Genomic DNA, 25245 nt, shown 5'->3' with positions numbered 1-25245 from the left:
GAAATTTGTTTCAATAAAAAAAAAAAAAAAAAAAAAACGTGTGGCTTGGCACTTGTGCTGTACGTAACAAGTCACGTGACGTGACGCTGCGGCTGTGATTGGTTCGGCTCTGCGCTACTGAATTTGGATTGGCTGACCTTTTTTTTTTTTTTTTTTTTTTTTTTAAGAGGACAAGAGCGGCGAGGTCTATCGCGATAGCTTAATTTCTCTATCGAGTAAAAGTTATATCGCGATACATATCGTTATCGTTCTATCGCCCAGCTCTAGTTGAACTTAAATGTAATCATTAGTTTTACGATGATTTTCTAATGACTTTATCTTCTCGAGTCTACGTGCAGCCGTTACGGGGAGCATCTGCGCGGCTGGCCTCCATGCTGTCGAGAAAAGTGCCTTTGCTGTCCCGAGGGAAAGCGGAGCTGGGGCCGCCGAGGTATCCATCACCGCTACGCTGTCTCTGCATGACCTAACGGGGATGAGAGGATCTGGCTCTTTGCCAAAGCGAGGCAGCATTGTGCTCTGTGACACCGACGAAAAGGAAGCTCAGATTCACTGTGTGTGTGTGCGTTTGTAACTTTGAATGTGGTTTCTGGCTAATGCTCACAGACGCACTCAGAAAGACAGACAGAGATTGCTCCTGCTGCTGCTGAGTGGTGGTAAATCAGCCTCAGGGCTGAGGCTCTATAGGAGGTGCAGTTGCACCCAAAATGGCAGTGAATGGCTCCTATTAGAGCCATGTGGTCTATTCAAAGACACAACCTTTTGTTTAAAGGGACCAAAAACCTCAATCAGGGAATTAACTCATCCAACAGTCACCAACTGGGCTGAATAAGACAAGCACAGATATAGAGAGAGAACTGTGGAGAGAGTGGAGGAAGAAGAAGAAAAGGGCACTGAAAGCTCATCTCCTCCCCCTCCGTCTTTAAGCTCCCAGGCTGGCCAGCCACAAACAATAAAACCAGAGCCGAGGAGCATCTGCTGCTCGTCTAAAGAGGAGGATAAAGGAGAGAGGAGCCACAGGGATCCAGTCTTTGACTTGATGATATTATCCCATTCATTCAACAGAGCTCACGGTCACAGTCATCTTCCCCGCTACACGGAAGAGAAGAGGAAGACATTATTAGAGATGATAAACTCAAACTCCGCTGAGAGATGATAAATATTTAACATGACAGCGAGCGCCCAGTTCTTCAAAACCATAACCAAATGAGAGTTAGCCAGCAGTCCACAGCTGTGATGGACGGTGCTAATCAATTATAACATGGTCATCTGAGTGCACCGCATTGATCTGCTACTCCCAATATCATGTGTCTGAGTCATGTATTGACAAACGGGCAGCTGTTCATTTGACATCCCTCGGAGGAAGGTATGACCCCAAATCCCCCACAGAGGTTTAAAAACAACGTTACAGTCTTTGCTGTGTTCCTCGTCTCTCGTCCTGTGCTGTGGAGGAGAGCTGACATTTGTAAACTATTACTTCATGTACATTTCACAGCGCCGCAATAATCCAGGAGGCCCAGGCCACGGCCTTACACTCCCCCTCGTCTCACCAACCGTCAGCCTGATCTGCACTGCTGGGTTTGTAACCGCTCCCTTTGCTGTGCCCCTTTGCCTCCGTCCTATCATTGTCTGTCAGAGAGTTACCTCCAGCTCCTCCCATTCGACCCCCTGCTGGTCACCCCCTCTGCTCCCCACCGTCTAACATTTGGTGCTGCTGGTTTAACTCGGTCCAGATGCAAAGTCTCCTCGAGTAGAGGAGAGCGGACGAGCTTGAGGAAGCGCTCCGGACTATAAAAAGCCAGTGTTCAGGTGTTTCTGATTTACATGTAATGCCTCTTTACTAGTCTGTAACCCGGGCGGGTCAGACCAGAGGGCAAGCACCAGCGAGTGAAGCAGAAAGGTCAACAAAACAGTTACGAATGTAACACAAAATATTAGGAGTGTTTTTTATTTTTCAAACCTCGGGCATTGAGTTGCAACAGCGAAAACGTGATCTTAATGCAAATAAACATGCAAAGAGTATCCCAGCTTTCGACGTGTGCACTGCACAGCCTCCAATCCCAAGGATGTTTCACCTAGAGATTAATCCAAGGAAAGGATGGAGAAATATGTTTCCGATCAGCGCGATGAGCCGAAACGTTAGATTCAAAGCAGCAGCATGCACATGAAGTACACCAGAGCAATGAGGCTGTTGCATGTCTGACATAATGCAACCCAGGAGCTGCTGCTCGGTGCGATTGGCTTGCTGTGGGAACCACGCTGGCTGGTGGCGACACGTTACTCCGGAGGGCTTTCCGGACAAGTCATTGGAGCCACGTACGACTAATAAACCAGTTTTGGTCGGCAGTGAACTCTTCCAGGATGCTGGCTGTTTCTCCTTCCTAGACTAAAAAAGTTTATTACGGTGAAGAGAACAACAAATACCAGCATAACCTCCTTTAATCCTTGAATATATTCTACATTTGACAAAATGGTCAATAACTAATAATGAAGTAAGATCGCGCTAAAATGTTTCCACTCTGTTACATTTTTAGTGATTTATTAAAAAACAAACACTCGCTTCATTTGATCAGATGCAACTTTGATTTCAGAAGCTATTATTCACCATTTGCTGACATTTGAATCACCAAGTGATTAATAATCTGATTACTCCGAATCATTCATGAAAATATCTGATGACCTCCATGAATTTACTGTACTGTGTCCCATGTCATGGACCGGTTTATAAGGTTTGAGCATTTAATGAGATTTACTTGGAAAAACCCCGAGTTCACCAGAGTTCACAATAAAAGTTTCTATTTGGACTTTTTCCGCATTTAAAATAGGAAGTCATCATTAGCATCTTTCTGAGGGGCTTTCTAGTGTGAAATATGCTGCTTTGTGTTGCTGTGTCCACCTTCTGGATGCAACCTGGTTTACACAAGCCCATTTCGCTTGTGTTTATTAGATAGGAAACGCTTCGCCCCTTCTTAGCGCAATAAACTGCTATCGCAAGCACAAACCTACAGTATGTCATCTGGAGATGTGGGGCAGCTGCAGACAGAAATCAGGAAGGAGAGAAAAGGAAGCAAAGGGAAGGCGGCAAACAGAGGGGATTATTGTACACGCTCACTCATGTGGGCTACCAGCACTAAAAACACCTCCCAAACACATGACTCCATTGTAACACCAGAATAGTCGCTGCTCTGCACCAACTATATGTACAATCCCTTACTCCCACAGCCAGTTCACATGCCACACTCAAGACGCATGCCTTTGTTCATCAGGTGAAATTTAAACAGCCAGACAGGTGGGAACAATGCCACGTACTACAAAGCTGATCATAGTAGAAACAACACAGCAGGAAAGAAAGTGAGATGTAGTGTCTGTGGTTCACAACAGCATGTTTAAACCATTTGGATGCACCTTAAAGCCACTAACAGTACTCATCCAGTGTCTCGTACACGCTTTGACCTCAGTTTCAACTTCGAGAATCGTGTTGTTCAAACACAACCCACGTACATTTCCGCAAAGCTTAACGAACACAAACGTAAGAGCAAAACAACATAAATTTATGACCACTGCCACAAGAACCCCGGATTACGCTCAACTGACGAGACACTAAAGCTATTTTCCAAACAACACATGTTCTTCTCCAGTCCTCGTCTTCCATCCTTAATGGACCGCATCATGTCTCCTAACACTCCCACCTGAGCCAGACATCCTGAATGATTTCTGTGAGATGAAATGCAACTTACATATAGAGCCATTCATCAGTGACCAGTGTCAGACTGCACGGTAAAAATAGAGCAAAAACAAACACGGCAGACTGGAGTTCAGCCAATAGCGTAGCCGAGGTCTACTGTTCCTGCCCTCGGCTCGGCTCTTTCTTTCCATCTCTTGGCTCTTCTATGCCTCCCTCGTCTGTGCTCTTCTGTCTTTGGTTTTTTCTCTTTCCCCTCTCTTGTTACTCTCCACAGCCCTTCAGGCATCCAGTGGTGAGACTAAGCTGCAGTCGGCACAATGGGACACACAGTTCAACCCTTAAACTACAAAGCTGTGCCAACACGTCCACGCTACACACACGAAAATGAAATAAAAAGCTAACAAACGTAAGAAAAGCTGTACCAAAAAATAAATGCAGTTCTGATATGTGGTATTGCATTTTCCAAAGATCAAACTACGTCATGTTTAAATGGACATCTGCTCAAACTGAACAAACGGGATTTTACTTGTGTAAAATTCCCCGTGCTTCACCTGGTGCTGTAAGGAAAGCTGTAAGCAAAAGTCTCAATCTGTGCCACTTTTCCCAATGTCCTCTGTAACACTGGCTTCTTTCTACCCTGGCACAGGCAACAGGAATGATTTGTCACCTAGACTGCCCAGCCTGGATGAAATAATCCTTTTCTTTTTCCCCTCAGGTCATTCCAAAAGGAATGACTAAGGAATGATGCTAACGTCCTCTTCCACCAACATATAAACAAGTCCAACCCAGTTTCTGCTTTTTGCTCTTTGAAACTTGAAGAATCTGAGTGAAGTTGTTTAAAATGAGCTTTTTTAAAAATGGTAAACTAAAAGAAAAACAATTTAAACTGACCTTTCGTGGTAGCTAAACTACAGAGGTGCCTTCAGTACAACAGGGGCAATAGACACACATTTAGCACTTGAGATAAGGGACAAACGTGCTTTTTGGAAACAGCAATTAAGATTATTTAAGTATTATTTTTAAGTCAAATGTATCTGTGACAAAGGTGATCCTGCTGGTGAGCATACAGGAGAACCAAACAGGTAGAAAAACTAAGATTTCACCTTGTGAACTAGGGCTGCCACGATTAGTCGACTAGTCACGATTACGTCGACTATCAAAATCGTCGACGACTAATTTAATAGTCGACGCGTCGTTTGAAGCTTTGTAAGATCACAAAAGACGCAGGAATAAGTAGCAGGATTTAAGAGTGTAATAACGGACTGAAACAGAAGATGGCAGCACTGCATGTACAAGGATGCCAGCTGCCGTTAAACACCAAAGAAGAAGAAGCTGTGTCCCAGAATTCATAGCGCAGCCCAGCTCAGTTTCCAACAATGGCGGCAGCTAGTTAGTTTGAATATTACTCTTATTATTCTTTCTGGGTCACAAAATAAACATTTAACATATTTTCAGGCGAGAATGTAGCTGTGTAAACCTCAAATATCTGCTCAGTTTATCAAGACACCGCATATTTTCAAAAGCGCTCCGACGTTTTCGGAGACGTCCTGTTACCCACTAGCTCGATAGCTAGCCGGGGGCTAGGTCACTAGCGCCGTGAGAACACCGGACTCCCGGCTAATCGTTTTCAAACCCACCGCCGTCTTTCGCTATTCAGGTTAAACATGACATATGAGTCACTTAGATAACTTTAAAATGTTGTTGTTTGGCTTTTTTTTAAAATTTTATTTGTTCCTGAGTAAATCGGTTTGGCTGAGATTAAAGTTATAGGTTTTACACAGCTGAATAAACTTCAAACAGACAGCTGATTATCAGAAGTGTGAGATGCTGGAGAATATACTCCGGTGTCCTGTTATAGTTTAGATAGCAAGGAGTTTATTAAACTTCACCGAAACAATCTGCAAATTTCATTAAAATTTTATAAACTATCATCTTGTCTTTATTGTTAGTTAGCACCGTAAACACTTAAAGCTGTAAGCTAATGATAGTTAGATAAGAGCAGATGCTGCTGGTGTATGCTGTACGTCCAATGGATGATGATCTGATTAGTCGAATAATCGGTGACTAGTCGACTATCAGAATAATCGTTTGTGGCGGCCCTACTGTGAACACACCATAGATTCACTCAACACAGAATGCGACTGGCTTTTATTAACCGTGCTTAACCATAACATTTGACACTCAGGCGCAGAGCAACAGCAAATAAAGCCTCAGGGTGTGTCCCTGTCGCCCATAATCCAGAGCCAAGGGACGGGATCAGTGACCACGCAGAGGATGGAGGGAGAGGTTACAGCTCGCCGCAGCCATCAACCAGTCAGGCTGACAGTAACCTCCTACACAGGAAGGAGTGACAGAAAGACTCCAGCCAGACATGTCAGACTGGAAATCAGAAAGCCGGCTAATATAACAAAACAGCCTCACAGCAGTTTGTGAGAGAAACACAGCCTCTAATCTATTGATTTGTATGTTTTCTACTCAGAGAGTGAAAAGATCCACATTTGATGGCATGAATCATTTCTCTGCTCACACCAGAAGCCACAGGGTTTTATTTTCCTTAGTTGCATCACTTTTATCACCTTATGAACTTAACAAATTGTCATTAAAATTTACGAAGTTTGTTAAGACAACGATCCGGGTTTGGGCTAAAAAGCTGCCGCGTCTCTAAAAGCCTGTTCGCATGGTTGCCATGGTGACGCAAACAGTCTCTGAATGTAAACAATCGTGATGCAGCACGTTGACTTGAACCCAATGGCATACGAAATCACTGTACTTGAACTGCTGGAGGTTTAAGTGCACCTTTTAGACCAATTTGCACTTTTACTATGGAAAATTATTGATTTGTATATTTTGGATAAACCAACAGATTATTACTGCGCCTACACTTAGAACATAAACTGGCACATTCATCATAATCATAATAATCCAAATTAGACTTCTCATCTTGACGTGATGTGTTTGACAGCTGCAGTGATGACTGAGCGAAGAATAAGTCGCAGCAAACAAATGCACTGTAAGTAGGCCATCCATAAACGATCAGCCTGCCTTTTCCTCACTTGTACCCTATCATTACAGCTGGGACTATTTATAAAGCCCATAAATTGAGCTTACCACATTGAAAGAGCAGACTAGGAGAGTTACCAAGGACTTTTTGGAATTGAAACACTCCACCACTCGCCTTCATTTTGCGTCTCTTCGGCTGCTTACATAAACCAACTTGTTCACTCACTCCCTAGTTCAGTCTCAACAAAACCATGACTGCATGCTACAAATGTCAGCTAACAGTTTCTGCAGAAAGCAAAGCTTTTTGCCTGATGTTTGCCACAGAGAGGCCGGAGCTTTTCTGTAACAGACTGCAATGCACAGAAAGCACAAACATGGGCGCATGCTGGTGTCCCAGTTCTTCTTTCTGCATGGATTCGTACTCCCAGTTTGCTTTACCAAGTGAAAAAGTAACACTAAAGGGAATCAGAAAGTCGGACTCATCACAATCAGCTGATTGGTATGTCATCTTTGAGTGATGATGCTATAAAACTGCCTGAGCCCACAAAGAGTCAGAGTGAAGCCCGTCCTCTTCAGTAGCATTGTATGTGCACGCACGCACGCCCGCGCACGCACGTCTCTACATGTCAGGCTCTCCTGGCCAAGCCCTTACCAGTGCCTTCTACACCTCACGCAGTATAAAACATTCAGGTTTTATACTGCGTGACTATGCTGCAGTATGTAGACCGGGTGACAACACACAGCACGAGCATGTTCAACAGCTAGAGAATAAGAGTGATTGTGTGAGCGCATTTAACAGAAATCTGTGCATTTTCCTTTTATTCATGACCTGTTGATGAACAGATATTATACTCAAACAAATCAAATCCCTGCTAACAAAACCAGTAATGAGATTTGATTACGACTTATGAGGAGAGAGTAAGGGATTTTCCTGTGAGGAACATCTGCTGTGGGTGCAACAACTTCCTCTATATATAATCACAGTTTGTACAGTACAGTTTTATTATCCACAGTAAAAGTCCCCAAAATAAATCTGTGATTCTTTCGGTTCAATTCAAGTTTGCCCACTGCTTACAGGATATAGAGATCGCCGCGGTGGCTGATCTATTCGACCTACTGAGGCTGCTCTGCAGTGTCACGGGACTGCAGGTGTCTGCATCATTTCACAGGTAGCTTGTATATGCCAGTACACCAGCTGCATGTACAGACGACGCATGCTGCAACAGTGACTTGTTAGCAAACACAGCGGTACCACAGCCCGCTATAGCTCAACCTGTTCTCCTGTCCTCATTCTGTCAGAAAACTTTAAAAGTAAAAGAAGGATGCAGACACACTCTGAAAAACTGAAAACGCAGTGGATGCAGTGGCCATTTTAACCCAATTTCTCACTCTGATCATGAGTAGTGTGAGAAACCAAATAGCTTCTGAGTAATTCACTTTTAGAAACCCTCCCCCAAAACATGTGACCATGAAAACAGTTGAGATAAGATATACTAGGCAGAGGTGCTGGCCGATCCTCTGCAAGCTACACTGCCGCTTTAGCCGAGTGCCAAGAGAAAATAGCCTCACACGTCTCAAGTCACCAGTTCAAAATAAGATGATTATGAGTAACTAGCTAACCACAAGTAATCTTACATCACATCAATGTAAAAATATACCAGTATATTTGTATTTGCTTTCTACCCCTTCGTAACCTTGAAAAACAACTTCCTGGCTGTGGTGTCGCTGCAGAAAACAGCTTGATAAGCGCAGCGTTTAGAAACAACAAAAGTTCCTGTAATGTGGTTCACTTTAATGATCCCAATCAGCCACAGCTCTGCATTTATTTTACATACATTTAAAATAAGTAGGCCAATGGCTTTGTACAGCTCTATCGGTTTACAAACTGATATCTGTGGGAAGAACTAACACACCGAGTGACATTTAATCAGTCAAAGCCGAATATGAAAGCTAGCTCTCCCGCAGTCCGTGAGAAATAACAGCTCAGCGATATAGAAGCAAATCTTTTACATTCACAATTTTACGCAATTACATCCAACAGGATGTTTAGACAATTAAAATTGAAGGCTGATCTGGAGATGTGGCTGGCTTTAGGTCCCCTCCCCCATCTTTGAACCACTGTCAGATCTGCAGCGGGGTTTGGAGACAACAAACCATTAGTGGGGGCCATATGGCTCTTTTCTTTCAAAGGATGGCAGAGGGCCATTCTGTGGACTGGCTGAACGTTTACATGCATTTTAAGGAGGTCTGTATAATTTTGGGGGGTTTGGCCGTTTGCAAAAATTTAAGTTGGTGGGAATTTGGGTAAAGTGGGGGAAGAGTCCGAGTAATACTACATCTCTGCTTTGGATTTATGTGAGAATAAAGAGCACGGTGTGTTCACATCTGAGTCACAGTGGCATTCATCCCATTTCTGGAAATAGCCAACATTTCTATGAATAGCTATAAAACAGGAAGCATTTTTAATAAATGCAAATCGAATCTTTGAGCTTTCTCTCGGGGATCGGGGGGTTCATTTAATTTTGAACGCGACAGACGGGGACACCGACGATATCCTGATGTTTAACTGGCATCGCTGCGCGGTCAGCAGGTCCCATATAATCAGATCTGCTGTACACACCCACAAAAGCTTCCCATTACATCTGGAGAATGTGGTTAACACCTTGTTTCAGCAAAATATTACACATGCAGTGACTGTGCACAGAATAAAATTATGAGGTGATGTTTATCGGCTGAGCGGCACAATAAACAACATTAAATCTAATGAAGTCGTGCACATTGTTGTAATCTTACTCTGAAAACTGGTTACAGGCTGTCACTAAAGCATTTTTGTGGCCTCGTAAAGGACCTAACCAGATGAAATTTACAGGGTTAAAAAACTGCACTGTAATCAATTTTGAGCTTCAATATTATAGTTTATATTTTCAGCTAACCAGGTGATGCAGACTAACACAAACAAGCACTAGTCCCCTGCATGTTGGACCTGTTTTAATAATTCACTGGAGATAATGTCACAGGTCTATGTGGGATCAGCCAATACGAGATAAAGAAAGGGCTCCATTTCTCTTTTTAAATCCACATGTTCATACAAAGCTCATCTTCCAGTCATGATTCCTTCTATCCCCAAATAATTTTCAAATATAATGATCCAAGACCCCGCAGTTCCCACACAGTCTGTACTTCAGACAGATATTTATCTAAATAATAAAACTAATAATAAATATAAAGTCTATTCTTAAAGGGTCCAAGAGCTGTTCTGACACTTTCTTTTTGCATGCAGAAGCTTCATACTTCTATACTAATGATACTATACAAGCGAGTAAAAGCTACTCACACATGTCATTGGGACCGTTTCCAAATGTGTCATTTAACACGTACAGCAACATTATTAATATTTCTATACTAAACCTTTTAATTAACAACATGTGAAAATTGTGACACACCTGCTCATGCAATGAAAACACTGAAAGCCTCCTGTCAACAAGTTTTTCCCCCACCCACTTCTATAACGCCTGGGTCACAAGGTAACAACTTGAAGCTGCGCACCCCTACACCAGCTGACAGCTATAATTTTCCACTTTCTGGTCTGTCCCCTTATTTCAACCCATTCCTGAGCATGTGATTACCAGCGTGTCAAAAGGAAGTGTGAATGCAAAATTGCAGCAAAGGACTTTCTAGTTAAACCACAATTCAGTAAATGAGAAATGGAAAGACAGAAACAAGGAGGGAGTAAATACTGCGCTGTATGATTACTTTTTCCCACCACTGAGACGGTAGCAGTCGTCACAGAGGCAGTGATCTGAAAGGATTCATTAAGGTTCTGCACACATTTGGACATGACTATACTTAAACAATACTGGGAAACCTCTTTATAAATGTTACCCAGATAACACCACCAGGCATTTCCTTTAAACTGAGTTAACAGTAGTTCCCCAAAGCAGATGCAAATGAGAGGTGGGAAAGTTATGCAGGGGTTGTGATTAGTGATATTACTAAGCCAGACAGTCAGTTAACTGTTTGAATCTTGGCTCGCTGCAATGCAGTCCTGAGATAAAGGCAATATTTAAGCTTGATATGAAAATAAAAGTACCACAGAATACTTTAATACTACAGAAAAAGTATGCGGTCATCTCCCATTTCTTTATATTTTGTCTCCAAGGAGCTAGACTTTCAATTTCTAAATAAATAAATAAATAAATAAAAGTTTTCTGGAGCTGCCTGCAGCCTTCATACCAGACCATCTTCTTATTGTTTCTTTGTTGTGTCACTGACCTATGAATCACTAAAGCATAAAAAAGGTACATAACTCAAAAGATGAATCAGTATCATCCCCACACAGCAAACCTGGCAAAGAAGCCGTTTGTGTCTTTAGGCACTTGTTGATAGCAGCCTGTTGCAAAAACATGTCATTTGGTCCCATTTCTTCAAGCATGAAGTAGTATTTTTGTACCAACAAGGTGAGTCACAAAAACCACTATCACCACCCCAGAGCCCGAACCTGAACATTACTGAAACACCGCGGGACAAAAACGGAATAAAAAGCGATCAGCATCCAAAGACGAACTCTGAACAAGCTTGGAGAACTATTCCTGAAACTACTTTAAAGAAATCATACCAAACACTGGTTTTCAGGCTCATTAGAAAATTGGGCCATCTGTGGTTTGCCCTGTATAACGGACTTAGATTTACAGTTGCACTTTTCCATAAATCGCTGCAACTTTTCCTTCGTTTTCCTACCAAAATACAAGAAACGAGGGTCGACTCGAGCTTTAGCACAGCTCTGTGTACGAGTAGACGTCACCTTTGATTGTGCAACAATAATGAATTAGGGCTACAATCTCTCATGTCTTCATGTGCCACATGCACGACAGTTTGCAACAACAGCTGACACTTCCTGGATAATTCTGGCTGGATTTATGTCACCCAACACAAAACAAGTGGGATCCTTTCATTGTGAGAAGCCCGGTGACAGAAACCTAACCGGGCCCGCGGACACTGCACTGCAACGAGTTTGCCTCGATTCTCGGACGTTCACACAACGGATGCAGCTCCGCTACTGGGTGTCACTGACATGCTTTGACAAACAGACATGCTGCTATCACCACAACCGGTCCAAAAACTGGGAATACTGCCTGATAGCGTGTCTTAAAATGGGGCTTTGAAGGGGGACGGTGAAAGGGTTAACGCATTATGAGCCGCCTCACATTAACTTCCTATAACAGCTCCGTCAATGATGTGCCTGGTAACCCTAAAAATAAAACACATAGCAACAGCAACTAAAGTAAAAACACTACAACACATTTAGGACTTTACTGTAAAAACGTTCTCATTAAACAAAATGAAAGAAGGAGCTCGTAAAAAGCTACGAGCTCAAGCAAACTGACTTTAACGTACCTTTGCCGTCTGTTTTTCTCATCGTCGCGGTGTAATCCTCAAAAGCATTCCCCGCGATTCAACCAACTGCTGACAAATAATAATAATAAAACAAAATAATAATCTACTCTTCTTCCCCCTCTCCTTTCTCCTCTGGTGAAAATAAGGCTGATTTACAGCACGCAGGCTAAGAACGGTGAAGTCCCAAACAGACAAAGCTCAATCAGTTTGAAGGTTTCAATCCGAGGAGAAAAGAACCTGAAATGAAAGAGAGGGGAACGCGAAGACCACTTAAACGCGCTCATTAAACAGCAAAGAATCGTTTGGGGGGATAAAAATTCCTCCTTCCTCGCAGGCGGTGTGATTTCAGACCGGCTAACCAGCTAGCCTGTCGCTACTTCCTTTCTCTGTGCCTAAATAACAGCAGCGGCAGGCTGAGCTGAAAAAGTTGAGGGAAAAGGCACACACACCAGATTCTATACAATAAAGACACCCTGTTGCTCACAGGGGTTTGTAGGAGAGCAGCGCCCCCTGCTGGGTTAGCGGTGGTACTACAGGTGCCACACAAAGGCTTTGTGTTTCACCCGCGTTTTCTTGTTGTTTGTTTGTTTGTTTTTTCCGCCTCAGTGGGAGGAGGCACAATTGACTAGTTCACGTAAGCTACATAAAATAGCAGCTATATAGCAAATAGCAGCTAAATAGCAGCTAAAATAGCTAATCTCCACTTTGTTTTGTATTATTTGTATTCTGACACCACTAGTTTTAGTGGAGCGTTCCGTTGTCCTAGCAACAGCGTCTGATTTTTTTTACCCAATAAATATACTCGGGATTCTTTGGACGTCATCTCTGTACAGTCCGTATGTATCTGCTGCTGGGTGATCTTTCGTTTACTATTATTCCAAAACCTTTACACCTGGCCTCACATACAGTAGCGGGTTTTGATAGGGGCGACACGGTCGTGGTGGGGGGCGGCATCATGGCTTCTCTGACGTTCATCACTAACCGTAAATTTCAGACTCACCACTGTGAGTTATACTCTCAGGTAGGACGGTCTGCTTTGGTAAGTCGGAGGAACTCTCATTTATACAGTTTTAAATATAAGGCGATTCTTGGGTCGCTGCCTTCTTATCTATGTTCCCTGCTTGTAATGAAACATGCTGGTCGGTATTCTCTTCGTCCGCATGGTTGCTTGTTGCTTTCTGTTCCATTTGGTAAAAGAGCTTTTGTCCATTTAGCACCCTCGGCTTGGAACAAACTGCAGAAGGAAAATGACTGAATTTATTTCATTAAGTGCTTTTAAATCTAAACTACGAATCCTTGAGGCCAAGTCCATAACATGCAACTGTTTCAATTAGATTGATTGTCATTTTAACTGATTTTTTTAAAAAATTTATTTATTTATTTTTATTTGAATTTTATTGAATTTTATTTTATTTTATTTGCCCGGGCGCCAAACAGGCTAGGACCGCCACTGCTCACATAGCAGAACCTTTCAAGGATCAAGAGGACAATTTAGGCTTCAAAAATTTTATTAAATAAATAAATAATAGTAATACAATTGAACTGAGCCTCTATTTTATAATTTTAATGATAAATCCATCAAACATATATATAAACATATATGGAGAGAGATAGGATAATATCAATGTTAAATAATAATAATAATAATAATAATAATAATAATAATAATGGATTGCATTTATATAGCGCTTTTTGAGACCCTCAAAGCGCTTTACAATGCCACTATTCATCCACTCTCACATTCACACACTGGTGGAGGCAGCTACAGTTGTAGCCACAGCTGCCCTGGGGCAGACTGACAGAAGCGAAGCTGCCATATTGCGCCATCGGCCCCTCTGGCCAACACCAGTAGGTGGTAGGTGAAGTGTCTTGCCCAAGGACACAATGACCAGGACAGAGAGCCGGGGGATCGAACCGGCGACCTTCCGGTTACAAAATGAGAAAATAAAATAAAAATAAAACATAAATAATACAATTTCTTTATTCTATATTACATTTTACTTTAAATATTAAACTCTATCTTTTCAATAACCACACACTTTAGTTTTAAAAAATTATTTTCATATATTTGCCCAAATACACTATTCATATAATAATTCACACTTATGCAAAGGTGCTGTATTCAATTCTTGTGAGTTAAGAAAAACTTTTATGACTATTTAATTAAAAGTGATAAGAGGGCTGAACAGGACAACATGGCTAAGTGGCTATAATAAATTTATTTTTAGATTATCACATGTAGGTTATTGTACCTACTCTGTGTTCAGTCCACTTAAATGATCTTTAATAAACTGTTATGCTATATTTGTTTCAGTTCCTGCTGCTCTCTTGGCCAGATATCTCTTGAAAAACACATTTTGAGTCTAATGACACAGGCTCCCAGGCCTAATGTTTGAGAGCCCAGGTTCACTGTATTCTGCATAGGACCCGAGCTAAGACGGACGTGGCTCAGTTCTCAGCACAGAAAGGAATTTGCAGGAATACCAGAGGGGCCAAAACCAGCTGCTGGTAGAGCAATTGTTCAGACTTCAAGCCAATAGCAGACGTCACCATCAAGTGTGGGATCTACCAAGGTGCAGCTATACCAAGTGATAGCAACATCAGGAAGAAGGAACACCAGAAGCTGGAGAAGACTTAGAGAAGAGCTTGAAAACCCAACTCACAACAGACTGACATTAAACACAGTGTTGTGTACGTTCTGTTCTGCTTGCTACTTCCTGGTAGGAGGGACAACAAAACTCATTTATTTTTATTTTCCTTTATTCATTGCTTTAGCTTACTTGGCAGGCACCTCATTCTTATTAGCACAGAGATTTTCCAGATTAAGGAAAATCACCAGAATAAAAATGCACACGAGAAAAAAAAAGCACAAAATACACGTTTTCCTCACTTAAATGACAAAATGAAAAATGCACAGACTTCGTTTGAGTAAGGTAAAGCAGATGTATTGTCCCCGTTCCACAGGCCCATTTTGAACTTGTTCAAACTTGTGACCATCCTTTCTTTTACCATTTTATCGCTGTCTCTAACAAAGATTTTAAACACAAACCTTAAGTCTTTATGGGGGAATATGCTTAGCATAGCTCTATTGTGCATTTGTTTTAATTGTTTTTTTTGTTTTATTTGTCAGAGTGTGGCGGTTTGTGGGGGGATTTTCCCACAGTGTGATAGAAAGTGTGCTGAGTTTACTATGAAACCACTGCTCCAAATATACAGATGTGAAACTGTGAGTTAAAATTGACCTTTTTAAAAAACAAAACCAAATCTGCCATCCACAGCTTAAATAACTCCAGCATCCTAAAACAGTCCAGTGCCAACCTGCTTCTGTCAACAACAAAAAGCCAAATTTGTGGCTCATTATCTGAAAATTTGAACTTGGTAATTCAAACTTTTCTGTTATTTTCTCAGTTTTGAGTTTTTTTTCTCAGATGTTTGAGTAAGTAAGTCAAAATTCTGAGATGATAAAATTAGATTTTAAGATAAGAGTTCTTCACACAGTCCAGCCGTTTCCTGGATTCTTTTATTCTTAGCAGGAACATTGCTTTTCCACCACCAGATGTTGCTCTCTCAACACCAAACAGTCATGTTCACCTTCTGAAACATCTGTTGTGACACCAGCTGGTGTCACCTTCATAATCTATGGTGACAAATAAAGGCCATGGGTCATTACACTCACCGTTCTGCTCCTTCAGGCTCTTTGCACCATCAAGCTGTTTCTACGTTTATCTCGTAGATGTCAAAGGTGACATCAAAGACCCAACAATTAGAAGGATGGCAGGTCTCAGTCAGTTTGTAGAGTCTAACAATGATTCAAGTATGTGATCTGAACTAGCTGGTGGAGTGCTACAGGTTACAGGCAAGTGTTAACCAATATCTAAGCTAATCCAAATTTGCAGTACGGTGTGAAGTTTTCGTGTTCAAGTCACTTCAATTTAATTTACACAGCGCCAAATCACAACAGCAGTCGCCTCAAGGCGCTTTATCTTGTGCAGATTTACACTAATGTGCAAAAGTCTTGAGCCACCCAATGTCTTTATATTTTGCTAATCTTTTTACAGTGCTCTTCAGCTTTCTGGAGAAGTTTTCTTTAGACAGTCTTTGGACCTGACTATCTTCAAAGAAATGTTTGCCGTGAGTAACTGTGAATACCTAACTGAAGGGATAAATCAGTGTTGTGAGTGCACATAACAGACAACTTTGCAAAGAACACATTTTAAAATGTTTAGACTGTTTATTGCAAAAACACATGATGTGTCTCCATTTCTCTGGCTGAATCTATGGAAAATGCCAAAACAGTCTGACAGGCGCAAAATGGTATTTTTGCACCAACAAGGTGATTCTCAATCAGCTGTTTGCTGAAAACTCAGCATATGTTGATGCAGTGTGTTCTTACAGAAACTGAGGAAACAGGACAAGTGGAGAAGAAAAGAGGTGTCAGCCCTAAAAATGATCAACAGCAGATAAAGTAAAAGTGAAGTAAAATTTTATTTATATAGCACCTTTCAAGATAAAACCACAAAGTGCTTTACAGAGGCAGAAAACAGCACATGAGAGTCGTGTTCCAAGGAAGTATGAAAAAGACCTGACGCGGGACCTGAGACTAGAGATGGCACGATACCACTTTTTTATGTCCGATACCGATATCATAAATTTTGATATCTGCCGATACCGATATGATATGGTGTTTTTTAATCAATAAAACTGTTTTTTTTATATCTTGCTGCATTTTGTATAAGTTCATACTCAAGTTTAAATAAACAACAACACTAAAGCTATTCTGTTACACCTGTATGCAAAAAATACAACAAAATATTTCATAGTTCAGCAAAACTGATCAATCTAATAAACTTAAACCTGCTCCATCCTCCCTATTCTGGTATTTTAAAGAGTACTTAGCAGAAATATTAAGCAACCTAACTAATAGGGTTGCAAACTCCCAGCAAAAAAAATAGGGAACCACCCCTCACGCTCCACCTCATGATGCTTACTCGACGTAATCAACTTTAATTTGATGCAGTGTGAAAAAAATGCACAGAAATAAATTATTTTTCAAGAATAATTAAATAGATTCAACATCTTTTTTCAACAGAACTGCAGACTGCACAGATGGTTCCCAAAGGAAAAAGTACTACAGCTTACTAGGGTATATTAGACTTATATACAGTAATGGACTTCTATACATCAGATTAAAACTTTGGGTGTAAGATTCAGATAATTATTGATTAAAAGCTAGACATTTTAAATGAGAATAAGAAAGAAAAGTATGTCTTTGTGCCCCCTTTTCCCTGTTCATGCCCTATCAGCCCCCCTGGCTAAACTTTGCTAGATCCGCCCCTGCACAGTTATAGCCGTCAGCTGTAGAAAAAGATCCTCGAGTAGAAAGTAATATTAAATAAATTCTAACAACAGCTGATCAAGCTTAAACGTGCTGCTGTTGTTCAGCCGCTGGTTTCCTCTTTCTGGCGCAAAGTGAGACAAAAACAAAGAAGAGAGACGGACTCACGACAGAAAAGCCGATCAGCTGATCATTTAAGCAGTTTCATGATTGAAGTAGCAGCAGGAGAGAGAGAGAGAGAGGCAGTCGCTCCATATATCGGTTGTTAAGCTTAACGTGGGGCTTTACAAACATTCAGAGATGAACTTGCACACTTGCTTTACTTCTCTCTGGGATCACGTCCTCAGAGATGAAATGCTGGTTTGGTAGCGAGACTACAAATACACACAGCCGCTCTATCACGTGACCACACTGCTCCAACGTGCTACGGTTATGAGCCGAGTTACGCCGTGTTGCAAGTTTTGTGAGGTGCTTTTCTGATATTTAATGGATCGGATTACAGTTTTTATTTCTCCCCGATATCCGATCCAGTGATTTAGGTCAGTATCAGACCGATACCGATACGTAATATCGGATCGTTCCATCTCTACCTGAGACGTGCATCTAGCCCTGCAGTTGACCCAATCCACTGACTTTCAAGATCAGTCGAAGTGTTCACACTATATTTTTGCCTCATACACTGCATTTCCATGTATTTTTGCACCTGTTTCCCATTGTGGGGTGGCTGTAGCTCAGGTGGTCGATCAGCTCACCTACTGCTGGTGGTCTGATCCTAGTCTGCTCCAGTCTACCTGCCAAATATCCATCGTAGTATGAATGATGTGTGAATGTTAGTTAGGACAAAGTGCTTGTGCAAATGGGTGAATGAACAAGTTGTGCTGTGAGTGCTCAGATGAGTAGAAAAGTGCTATAAAAGAACAGGTTTTATTATTTCCTAGCAAAATATAAAGAAATGCCCCCCCCCCCCCTTTTTTTTTTTACAGCCAAAATGGTGATGAAGCAAATATCAGGGTCAAATCAGGACTTAATGAGATGGGTGACATAAACAGCTAGACAACAGACTGTCTATCCACTTAACTTGGAACCTGCCCAGTTTGTATCACAGGTGGTTATTTTAGCTGCCGAGTGTCATCGACTCACTATAGTGTCTGGTGGTCACGTCACTGTGAATCTCTTCCTGTGTGCACTGCCCGTTTCCCCTGCATTCTATTAAATGGTCAGCAGGCGAGCGACTGGTTGCAAAAAGATTAGTAGTTGCACAGGAATCGATGGGAGCCCCCACCCCTCCACCCGTGACTTCAATAAACCTGATGTATTGCTGGACTCTGTCACTAGTTTCAGGGAACAGTGAATATAAGTTTTTATATTCTGGTTATAAATGGAGTCAAAACGGGAGACTGTCAAGGCTTCGTCCATCAGCTGTGACTTGTTGATTAGAAGTTGTTAGCCAATAAGCATGGAGTGTCACTGCTTTCACAGGCAGATGTGCTCCTTCCTCATCAGGTCCACTTTAGAAATACCGAAATGTTGATGGTAAAATGTTCAGCTCGAGCTTTCACAACAGGTGTTCTCAAATCAGCAGGTGACGTCAGCCGGTTACAGAAACATCTTTCACAGGGTCCGTGTTGTGGACCAGTCTGTCTTCCTTTGTGCAGTGACTCTATAAACGACTTTTCTACTGTCGGTTTCTGTCAAAAGAACTTGGACTTAAATAAAATGGAAACACTGCATTGCTTGTCTTGAAACTGCACTCCAAGTCCTTCCTTGGGTGAACTTGCATCTTACTAACGAATACTGCTGTTATCACTACTTTGCTTTTAAGAATGCTTCACGTGTGATGACGCCTTCAGCAAAGAAAGCGCAGGTGTTTTCAATCACTCGTATCACTCATCAAAGGTTAGTGATGTCAGTGACACTGGCTGTGGTGAAAACAGTCAATAATCTGATGTAAAAACTGGCACAACAGCAATTTTCTGGGTTTTTTAATCTTTCATTGGTTAACCACTGCAGGAAAAAAACAACAACAAAAACAAGCCAAAGTGCACAACTCCACATTTGTGTTAATTTCAACAGAAAACTTGAAAAATGCACAAAAGTTCACCATAGAAAAATAGGCCTTCAGGACGTTGTGGATTTCCTAACTCTGCAAAGTGTTTAAGGCATGAAAGTGCTCACCGTCGATTATATTTTCTCATGAAGAAAGAGAGGAAGTCTGAAATCCGTAAACAAAGACCTGGCAAGAACAAATTTCGTGAGTACGATATTGTAGCAACATGGTGACTTGTTCTTTAGAATAACTGATTCCCTATCAGCTGCTCTCCTCTGCATTCATGCATTTTCACCTTAGCTTTAGTTTGCATGCTGGTATAGGTTTTCCTCTGCAGGCCTGAGTCTGCTGCACAGGCAGCACACACACAAGTAAAAGATGCTTGGCAGTAATTTGGTGGCTGTCACTGGAAACACAGTAATATCGCTGGTCATAGTTGAGGACGCACTTTTGTTTAAATCCCTTGAAGTGGAGACCTGCAGAGCTGGACTGCTTATGAGTGAAGAAGAAAAAACACACACTCATGCAGTTGTGGCCAGATACGCACATTGTGGTTATGGAGTGCTTTGAAGTTGTATTTTCAGAGTAAGGGCGTTTTCAACAGTCGTGGGTGTTGTTGACACCTCAGGATGTTGTAGCTTGTTGTACATTTTCCGGGTGTTTTTCTTTTTCCTCAGTTTATTCACAATAACAGTTTCGCCACCACCTTTAGATCTATACAGAGTAACACAAGTCCTCTATCCACCATGATGGAGGACATGTCTTCAACACTAAAAAAGGAGAAGTTGTGTTAGTCTCGCAGGGGGACAGCACAGAAATGATGTAGTTAATTACAGTACACACAATGTAGGTCAAATATATATGCATGGGCGACCTTGTCTCGCCGTTTGTTAAAGAAACCGTGCAAACTGGAATAATTCATGCAGACGCAGGCGACTGCGAGAATGAAAAGAGATATCTGCTTATAAGAATAATTGGGCGCCAGTATGATTGGTATCATTTGACTTTTTTTGGCAGCACAATTACAGCCTGCTTGGCTCTGGAGCATTAAATGTACAACAACAGCTCTTTGAAAACGTCACTCGTGTTCGGCCACGAGCTCTGGTTTTGCTCATATCTGAAATTTGGTTTCTTAATTCTGGGGTCTGCCTCTGCTTTCTGCTTCTTGCAGGGCGTCTCTTGTGTTTGTGTGTTTATGGTTTGAAAATGGTCACAGCTTCAGCAGTAATGTCTGCCTCGTGGCATGTGGTTGGGGGCCCACTGGTGCATGGTAGGGGGTTTGCTGAAGACAAGGGTTTCATGCGTGGTGGCTATGTGTGAACAATGCAAGTGCGGCCTGCACACCCAAGCCAACAGCCCCAGCTGCAAGAGAAGATATATAGTATGAAACCTCACTATCTACAGGGAGGGGCACCTGAGTTCCTGTTTTTCTCTTGTATTTTCCCTTTTATTTTACTTACTTATATTTGAGAAAAGAAATTGTCATAACTCAGCAAGAGGCCAGTGCAAGTGGGTCTTTCCCCATATCCTTATTGCATAGCAAAAATTTACAACTAGTTTACAACTGGCACGGGTTTTGAAACCGTCTTTCCCGTTACAGGCCATAGAGCGACTTAAGCAATAGATTTGATTGGCAGTAGCGGTAACAATGTGCGACGTCCTGGGAAACAATAAATAAGAAGGTTAATAAACCAGAAAAAAATGTTGGAGACGAGTAAATGATCACTTGTTTTTTCTCATTACACAGTGATGGAACATGTGCAGCCTCTCTGTTATGCATGTGTGAATGTGTGTGTGTGTGTGTGTGTGTGTGTGTGTGTGTGTATGTGTGTGTGTGTGTGAATGTGTGTGTGTGTGTGTGTGTGAATGTGTGTGTGTGTGTGTGTGTGTGTGTGTGTGTGTGTGTGTGTGTGTGTGTGTGTGTGTGTGCGTGTTGGGTGTGTCGGGCTTACTTCCCCATGTAAGTAAGACTGTACTGCAAAAAACTCTTTAGTCAGCGACAGCAGCTGCACTATCACACACTCAGCATCACCAAGAACGGCCAGAGGTAAGCACTCACCACTGCACCTTCACCTCACTGCAGCTCTGCAGTGAAGTCAAATTCAAATCGAATCAAATTTATATTATAACAGGAAAAAAAAATCAATTTACACCCATAACTTTTAAACATTAATTCCAATTAAACGCCAGTCAATTAATTAATTATAACATTTGCTATAAAGATTAAACTTGGTGTAAAATGTTCAAATATATATTTTTTCCACTCAGATATTATTGAATACAATTTCAACACAACGGCAAAGCTGCATTTCTTCAAATATTTTTGAATATATTCACATATATATATATATAAAGAAAAAAAACTTTTTTTTTGTTGGTGATTATTTATTATAATTTCGCTAATTTTAAACGTGGGAATTTTAAGCAATTATTGTTTTGCATTCTTGATAAGAAAAACCATGTTTTTCCTTCATGTGGTGATTTAAATGCCCCCATTTCTCACTCATCCTGTGTTAACCGCAGATAGGTGGAGACTGTAGCGTTCGGGAGACATTTAAATGAGGCCTTTTAAACTGACTGAAACTTTGCAATGAAGCGTCTCAGAGTGCAGTACTGAGAGTGAGGGAAATTTCGTTCATGGCTTTGATTTTCATACAGAAATCACTATTGTTTCTTTGTTTTCTTCTGCTTTTATTCTCAGGTGTTTGTTGCTCACAGGCAGCGAGCTCCAGTGGTTAGAGTGCGCCCATAGCCTGTTTATTCACAGGAGTTTCGCACTAATTCCCGTGCAGCTCGGTTCAGCCTGTTCTCACCCAAAACCTTCATCCGACCGGCCGGCTCAGTTTTCCCATCATGTGTGCCTTGGCCTCCCTCACGTCCCCTTCCTCCTGCCCTCACATGTACAACATACCCACCTACCAGAGCAACAGCACGGCACCAAATGCCACCAGCGCTGCAACTGGGATCAACCACGTGATCCTGAGGCATTACAACTACACCGGCCGTCTGCAGAACAGGACCATCGCGAACTCCCAGAACCAGATCAGTGCCTCCGTGGCCGTCTTCCTGTTCTTCAGCATTATCATCATCCTGGAGAATCTCCTGGTGCTGGTGGCCGTCATCTCCCGCATCCGCCGCAGCCGTCGTTGGGTATATGTTTGCATTGCCAACATCACACTCAGCGATCTCCTCACCGGAGCCGCTTACCTGGTGAACATCTGCTTGTCTGGCAGCCAGACCTTTCGCCTGACGCCTGCTCTGTGGCTCTTCAGAGAGGGCATGCTGTTTGTGGCCCTGGCAGCCTCCATATTCAGTTTGCTGCTGATTGCTGTGGAGCGTTACACCACTATGATGAAGCCACTTCCCCAGAAGTCAACCAGAAAGACCTACTATCGAATCTATGGCTTGGTGGCGCTTTGTTGGGGTTTGGCGCTGGTTATTGGCTTTCTCCCCTTGCTGGGCTGGAACTGTGTGTGCAGCCTGGATGGATGCTCCACCCTGCTTCCTCTCTACTCCAAGACTTACATCTTTTTTTCTCTCATTATTTTTTTCCTCATCCTTCTGGCTATCGGTGTGCTGTATGGTGCCATCTACTGCCACGTGCACAAGAGTGCTCAGCTAGCGCCCCAGCGCAGTCGGAAGCGCTCCTTAGCTCTGCTGAAGACTGTTATCACCATTGTCGGGGTCTTTATGCTCTGCTGGGGGCCGCTCTTCATGCTGTTACTGGTAGATTTCTTCTGTGTCTCCCGCCAGTGCGCACTGCTGTTCAGCGCTGAATTTTGCATCTCCCTGGCCGTCTTCAACTCGGGCCTGAACCCCATCATCTACGCCCTGGGCAGCAGCGAGATGAGAAAAGCCATCGCTGAGCTGCTCTGCTGCTGCTGCCTGAGGGTTGGCTTCTGCCACCCAGACACATTCACATCAAAGGAGACCAGCAGCACCTCAGAGAGCAGGAGGGACAGTCTGAGGAACAGTTTTAATAAGGTCAGGAACCTGAGTGTGGCCTCCCCGCCATCCACCCCAAGCAAAACTCGCAGGGCACCTAGAAAATATAGGCTGAGCACCACCACCAGCTGCCTGTCAGTTTCAAGTGGTTAAACCACAACGTTCCCCTCCCAAGTAAACCAACCTGTGTGCACTGATACACATCTAACCGTTTCCTCACAGTTTTGGTTTGAATGTTCACTGCTTCATGAAATGCACATGCACTGCTGACTAAACGCTCCAGTAATATCCTCAAAATATTCCAGTTTGCAACAATGTTACAAGAAATTTTATTTTTTTTGCATAACAATGCATTCTTTTGTAACTGTAAATGATATTTTACATTCACCGTACTTTTCTATTATTGCACTTATTGTTTATGTGAATATAAAATATGTATGTTTAAGTTGTTTTTTGTACTTCTTCTGTGTAAGAAATATAAATAAAGTTTATTTTGCTTTATCCATGCGTGCCTGCTCTTTTCAGTAGGATAGTACCTCTGCTTACCTCTGGAGGGAGGCACCTCATCAGAGCTTTGACCCCCTCCTGCAAATGATCAGATGATTCAGTATCACTTAAACCTTCATAGACTGAAAGCGGACATTATACAGACCTTAATATCAATTCTAGATTTACTAAATATACCAAATATACAAATTCCAGCTCGTTTAAATGATTATTTTAGTCTGCCTAAAGAAGGCTTAATCTGTATTCTGCAGGCATGTCGCTGTACATGTAATGCTTCTTTCTGTAGTTTCAAAAGCTTTTCCTAACAGGCTTTTCAAGAGGCCATTTCCAGCCTGCTCGCCATTTCCTGCGTTTCTGACAGGATGACTGATTGGAGTTCAGTGGAGGAGGTGAGGGCTGGGACTGCAGCCCCAAGGGCATACGCAGCCAGGGCTAATTGATAAATTCATTATGACTGTCTGGCAGCACGAGGAGATAAGGTTCAGCAGATAGTATGTACCCTTAAATTATACAGGCTACTGTACTGTACTGTATTTCTCCTGCTGACGCACACTGATCTGAGATGGAGGAAAGTATTTTTACAAATCAAAAGTAGTCGTCTGCCGTCCTGCAAAGGCGCAGCATGCCAGCAAGTGCTTTATTTGTTTTTACAAAAGAATCAGTGCAATCACTCCAAGCGACAGGGGGTTTCTCACTAGCTGTAAAACTCAAAGCGATCTGTGGTTCAAAAGATTTGGAAGTTCCCACTCTTAATATAAGATCATGGTTAATTCTCTCAGGTTTTTGAAGTATATCCTAAAAGAAAGACCTGTTTACATGATAAGTCCTCTTAAAGTTAATGACCAGGAAAGAAGCATCTCCAGTTATTATTTATCAAGCAATTCTCTGCTAATCGTTTGAAGGCTGGTGTTGTTTGAGCAGGCACAGACTACATGCAGTCATCACGCTGTGACTCAACTGTTGCACGAAAATGACATTCTTGGTGCAGCTGGGAAGCATGTCCCGTCTGCCTGCAACGCTAAAACGAAAATTGCATTTAAAAAACCTCTTTAAAAATGAAACGGGTACAGCGTTAGAAAGTGAACGACTTATTGAAACAGTAGGAACGATGGATTATTACAAATTACTGCAAGTGGATTGGTGCACTGATAAGAGCCAGTGTGGTAAGTGAGTCACAAACCCGTGTTGGCGATAAAAAAAAGATTAGGCAAGATGGCAAATAGGCTTAATCCCTTTCCTAGAATTTCCAAGCTAGATTTTGCAGACATTAAATGCCTCAAAGTGTCCCCGTAGGCCAGAGCAATAAAGCCTTATACCCCGAGAGTTAGCCTCAGT

General features: G+C 42.1%; 2 protein-coding genes across 3 annotated transcripts in view; one reads left to right on the top strand and one right to left on the bottom strand.

Moving 5' to 3' along the window:
- Window positions 1-12484, bottom strand: part of LOC308393544 (myosin IXB) — a 62996-nt gene extending 50512 nt beyond the window's left edge. For both annotated transcript variants that reach the window (XM_080877392.1, XM_080877393.1), the window contains exon 1: window positions 12077-12484. The gene's annotated coding sequence lies outside the window, so the exon portion shown is untranslated. The remainder of the gene's footprint in view (window positions 1-12076) is intronic.
- Window positions 12485-21464: 8980 nt separating this feature from the next.
- On the top strand, window positions 21465-23770 carry s1pr4 (sphingosine-1-phosphate receptor 4). The gene is made up of 2 exons (XM_080877623.1): window positions 21465-21505; window positions 22160-23770. The coding sequence occupies exon 2, from the start codon at window positions 22312-22314 to the stop codon at window positions 23554-23556; it is 1245 nt and encodes a 414-aa protein (XP_080733749.1). The 5' UTR covers window positions 21465-21505; window positions 22160-22311; the 3' UTR covers window positions 23557-23770.
- Window positions 23771-25245: the final 1475 nt, after the last annotated feature.

The sequence above is a fragment of the Rhamphochromis sp. 'chilingali' genome, assembly GCF_963969265.1.
Source record: "Rhamphochromis sp. 'chilingali' genome assembly, chromosome: 3".
Classification (NCBI taxonomy): Eukaryota; Metazoa; Chordata; class Actinopteri; order Cichliformes; family Cichlidae; genus Rhamphochromis; species Rhamphochromis sp. 'chilingali'.
The sequence above is the reverse complement of the archived record's forward strand: the minus strand, read 5'-3'. Positions and strand labels throughout refer to the sequence as shown.

Bases quoted from the DNA above. Each gene is read 5' to 3' on its own strand.
- s1pr4 (XM_080877623.1), top strand. From the start codon at position 22,312: ATGTGTGCCTTGGCCTCCCTCACGTCCCCTTCCTCCTGCCCTCACATG.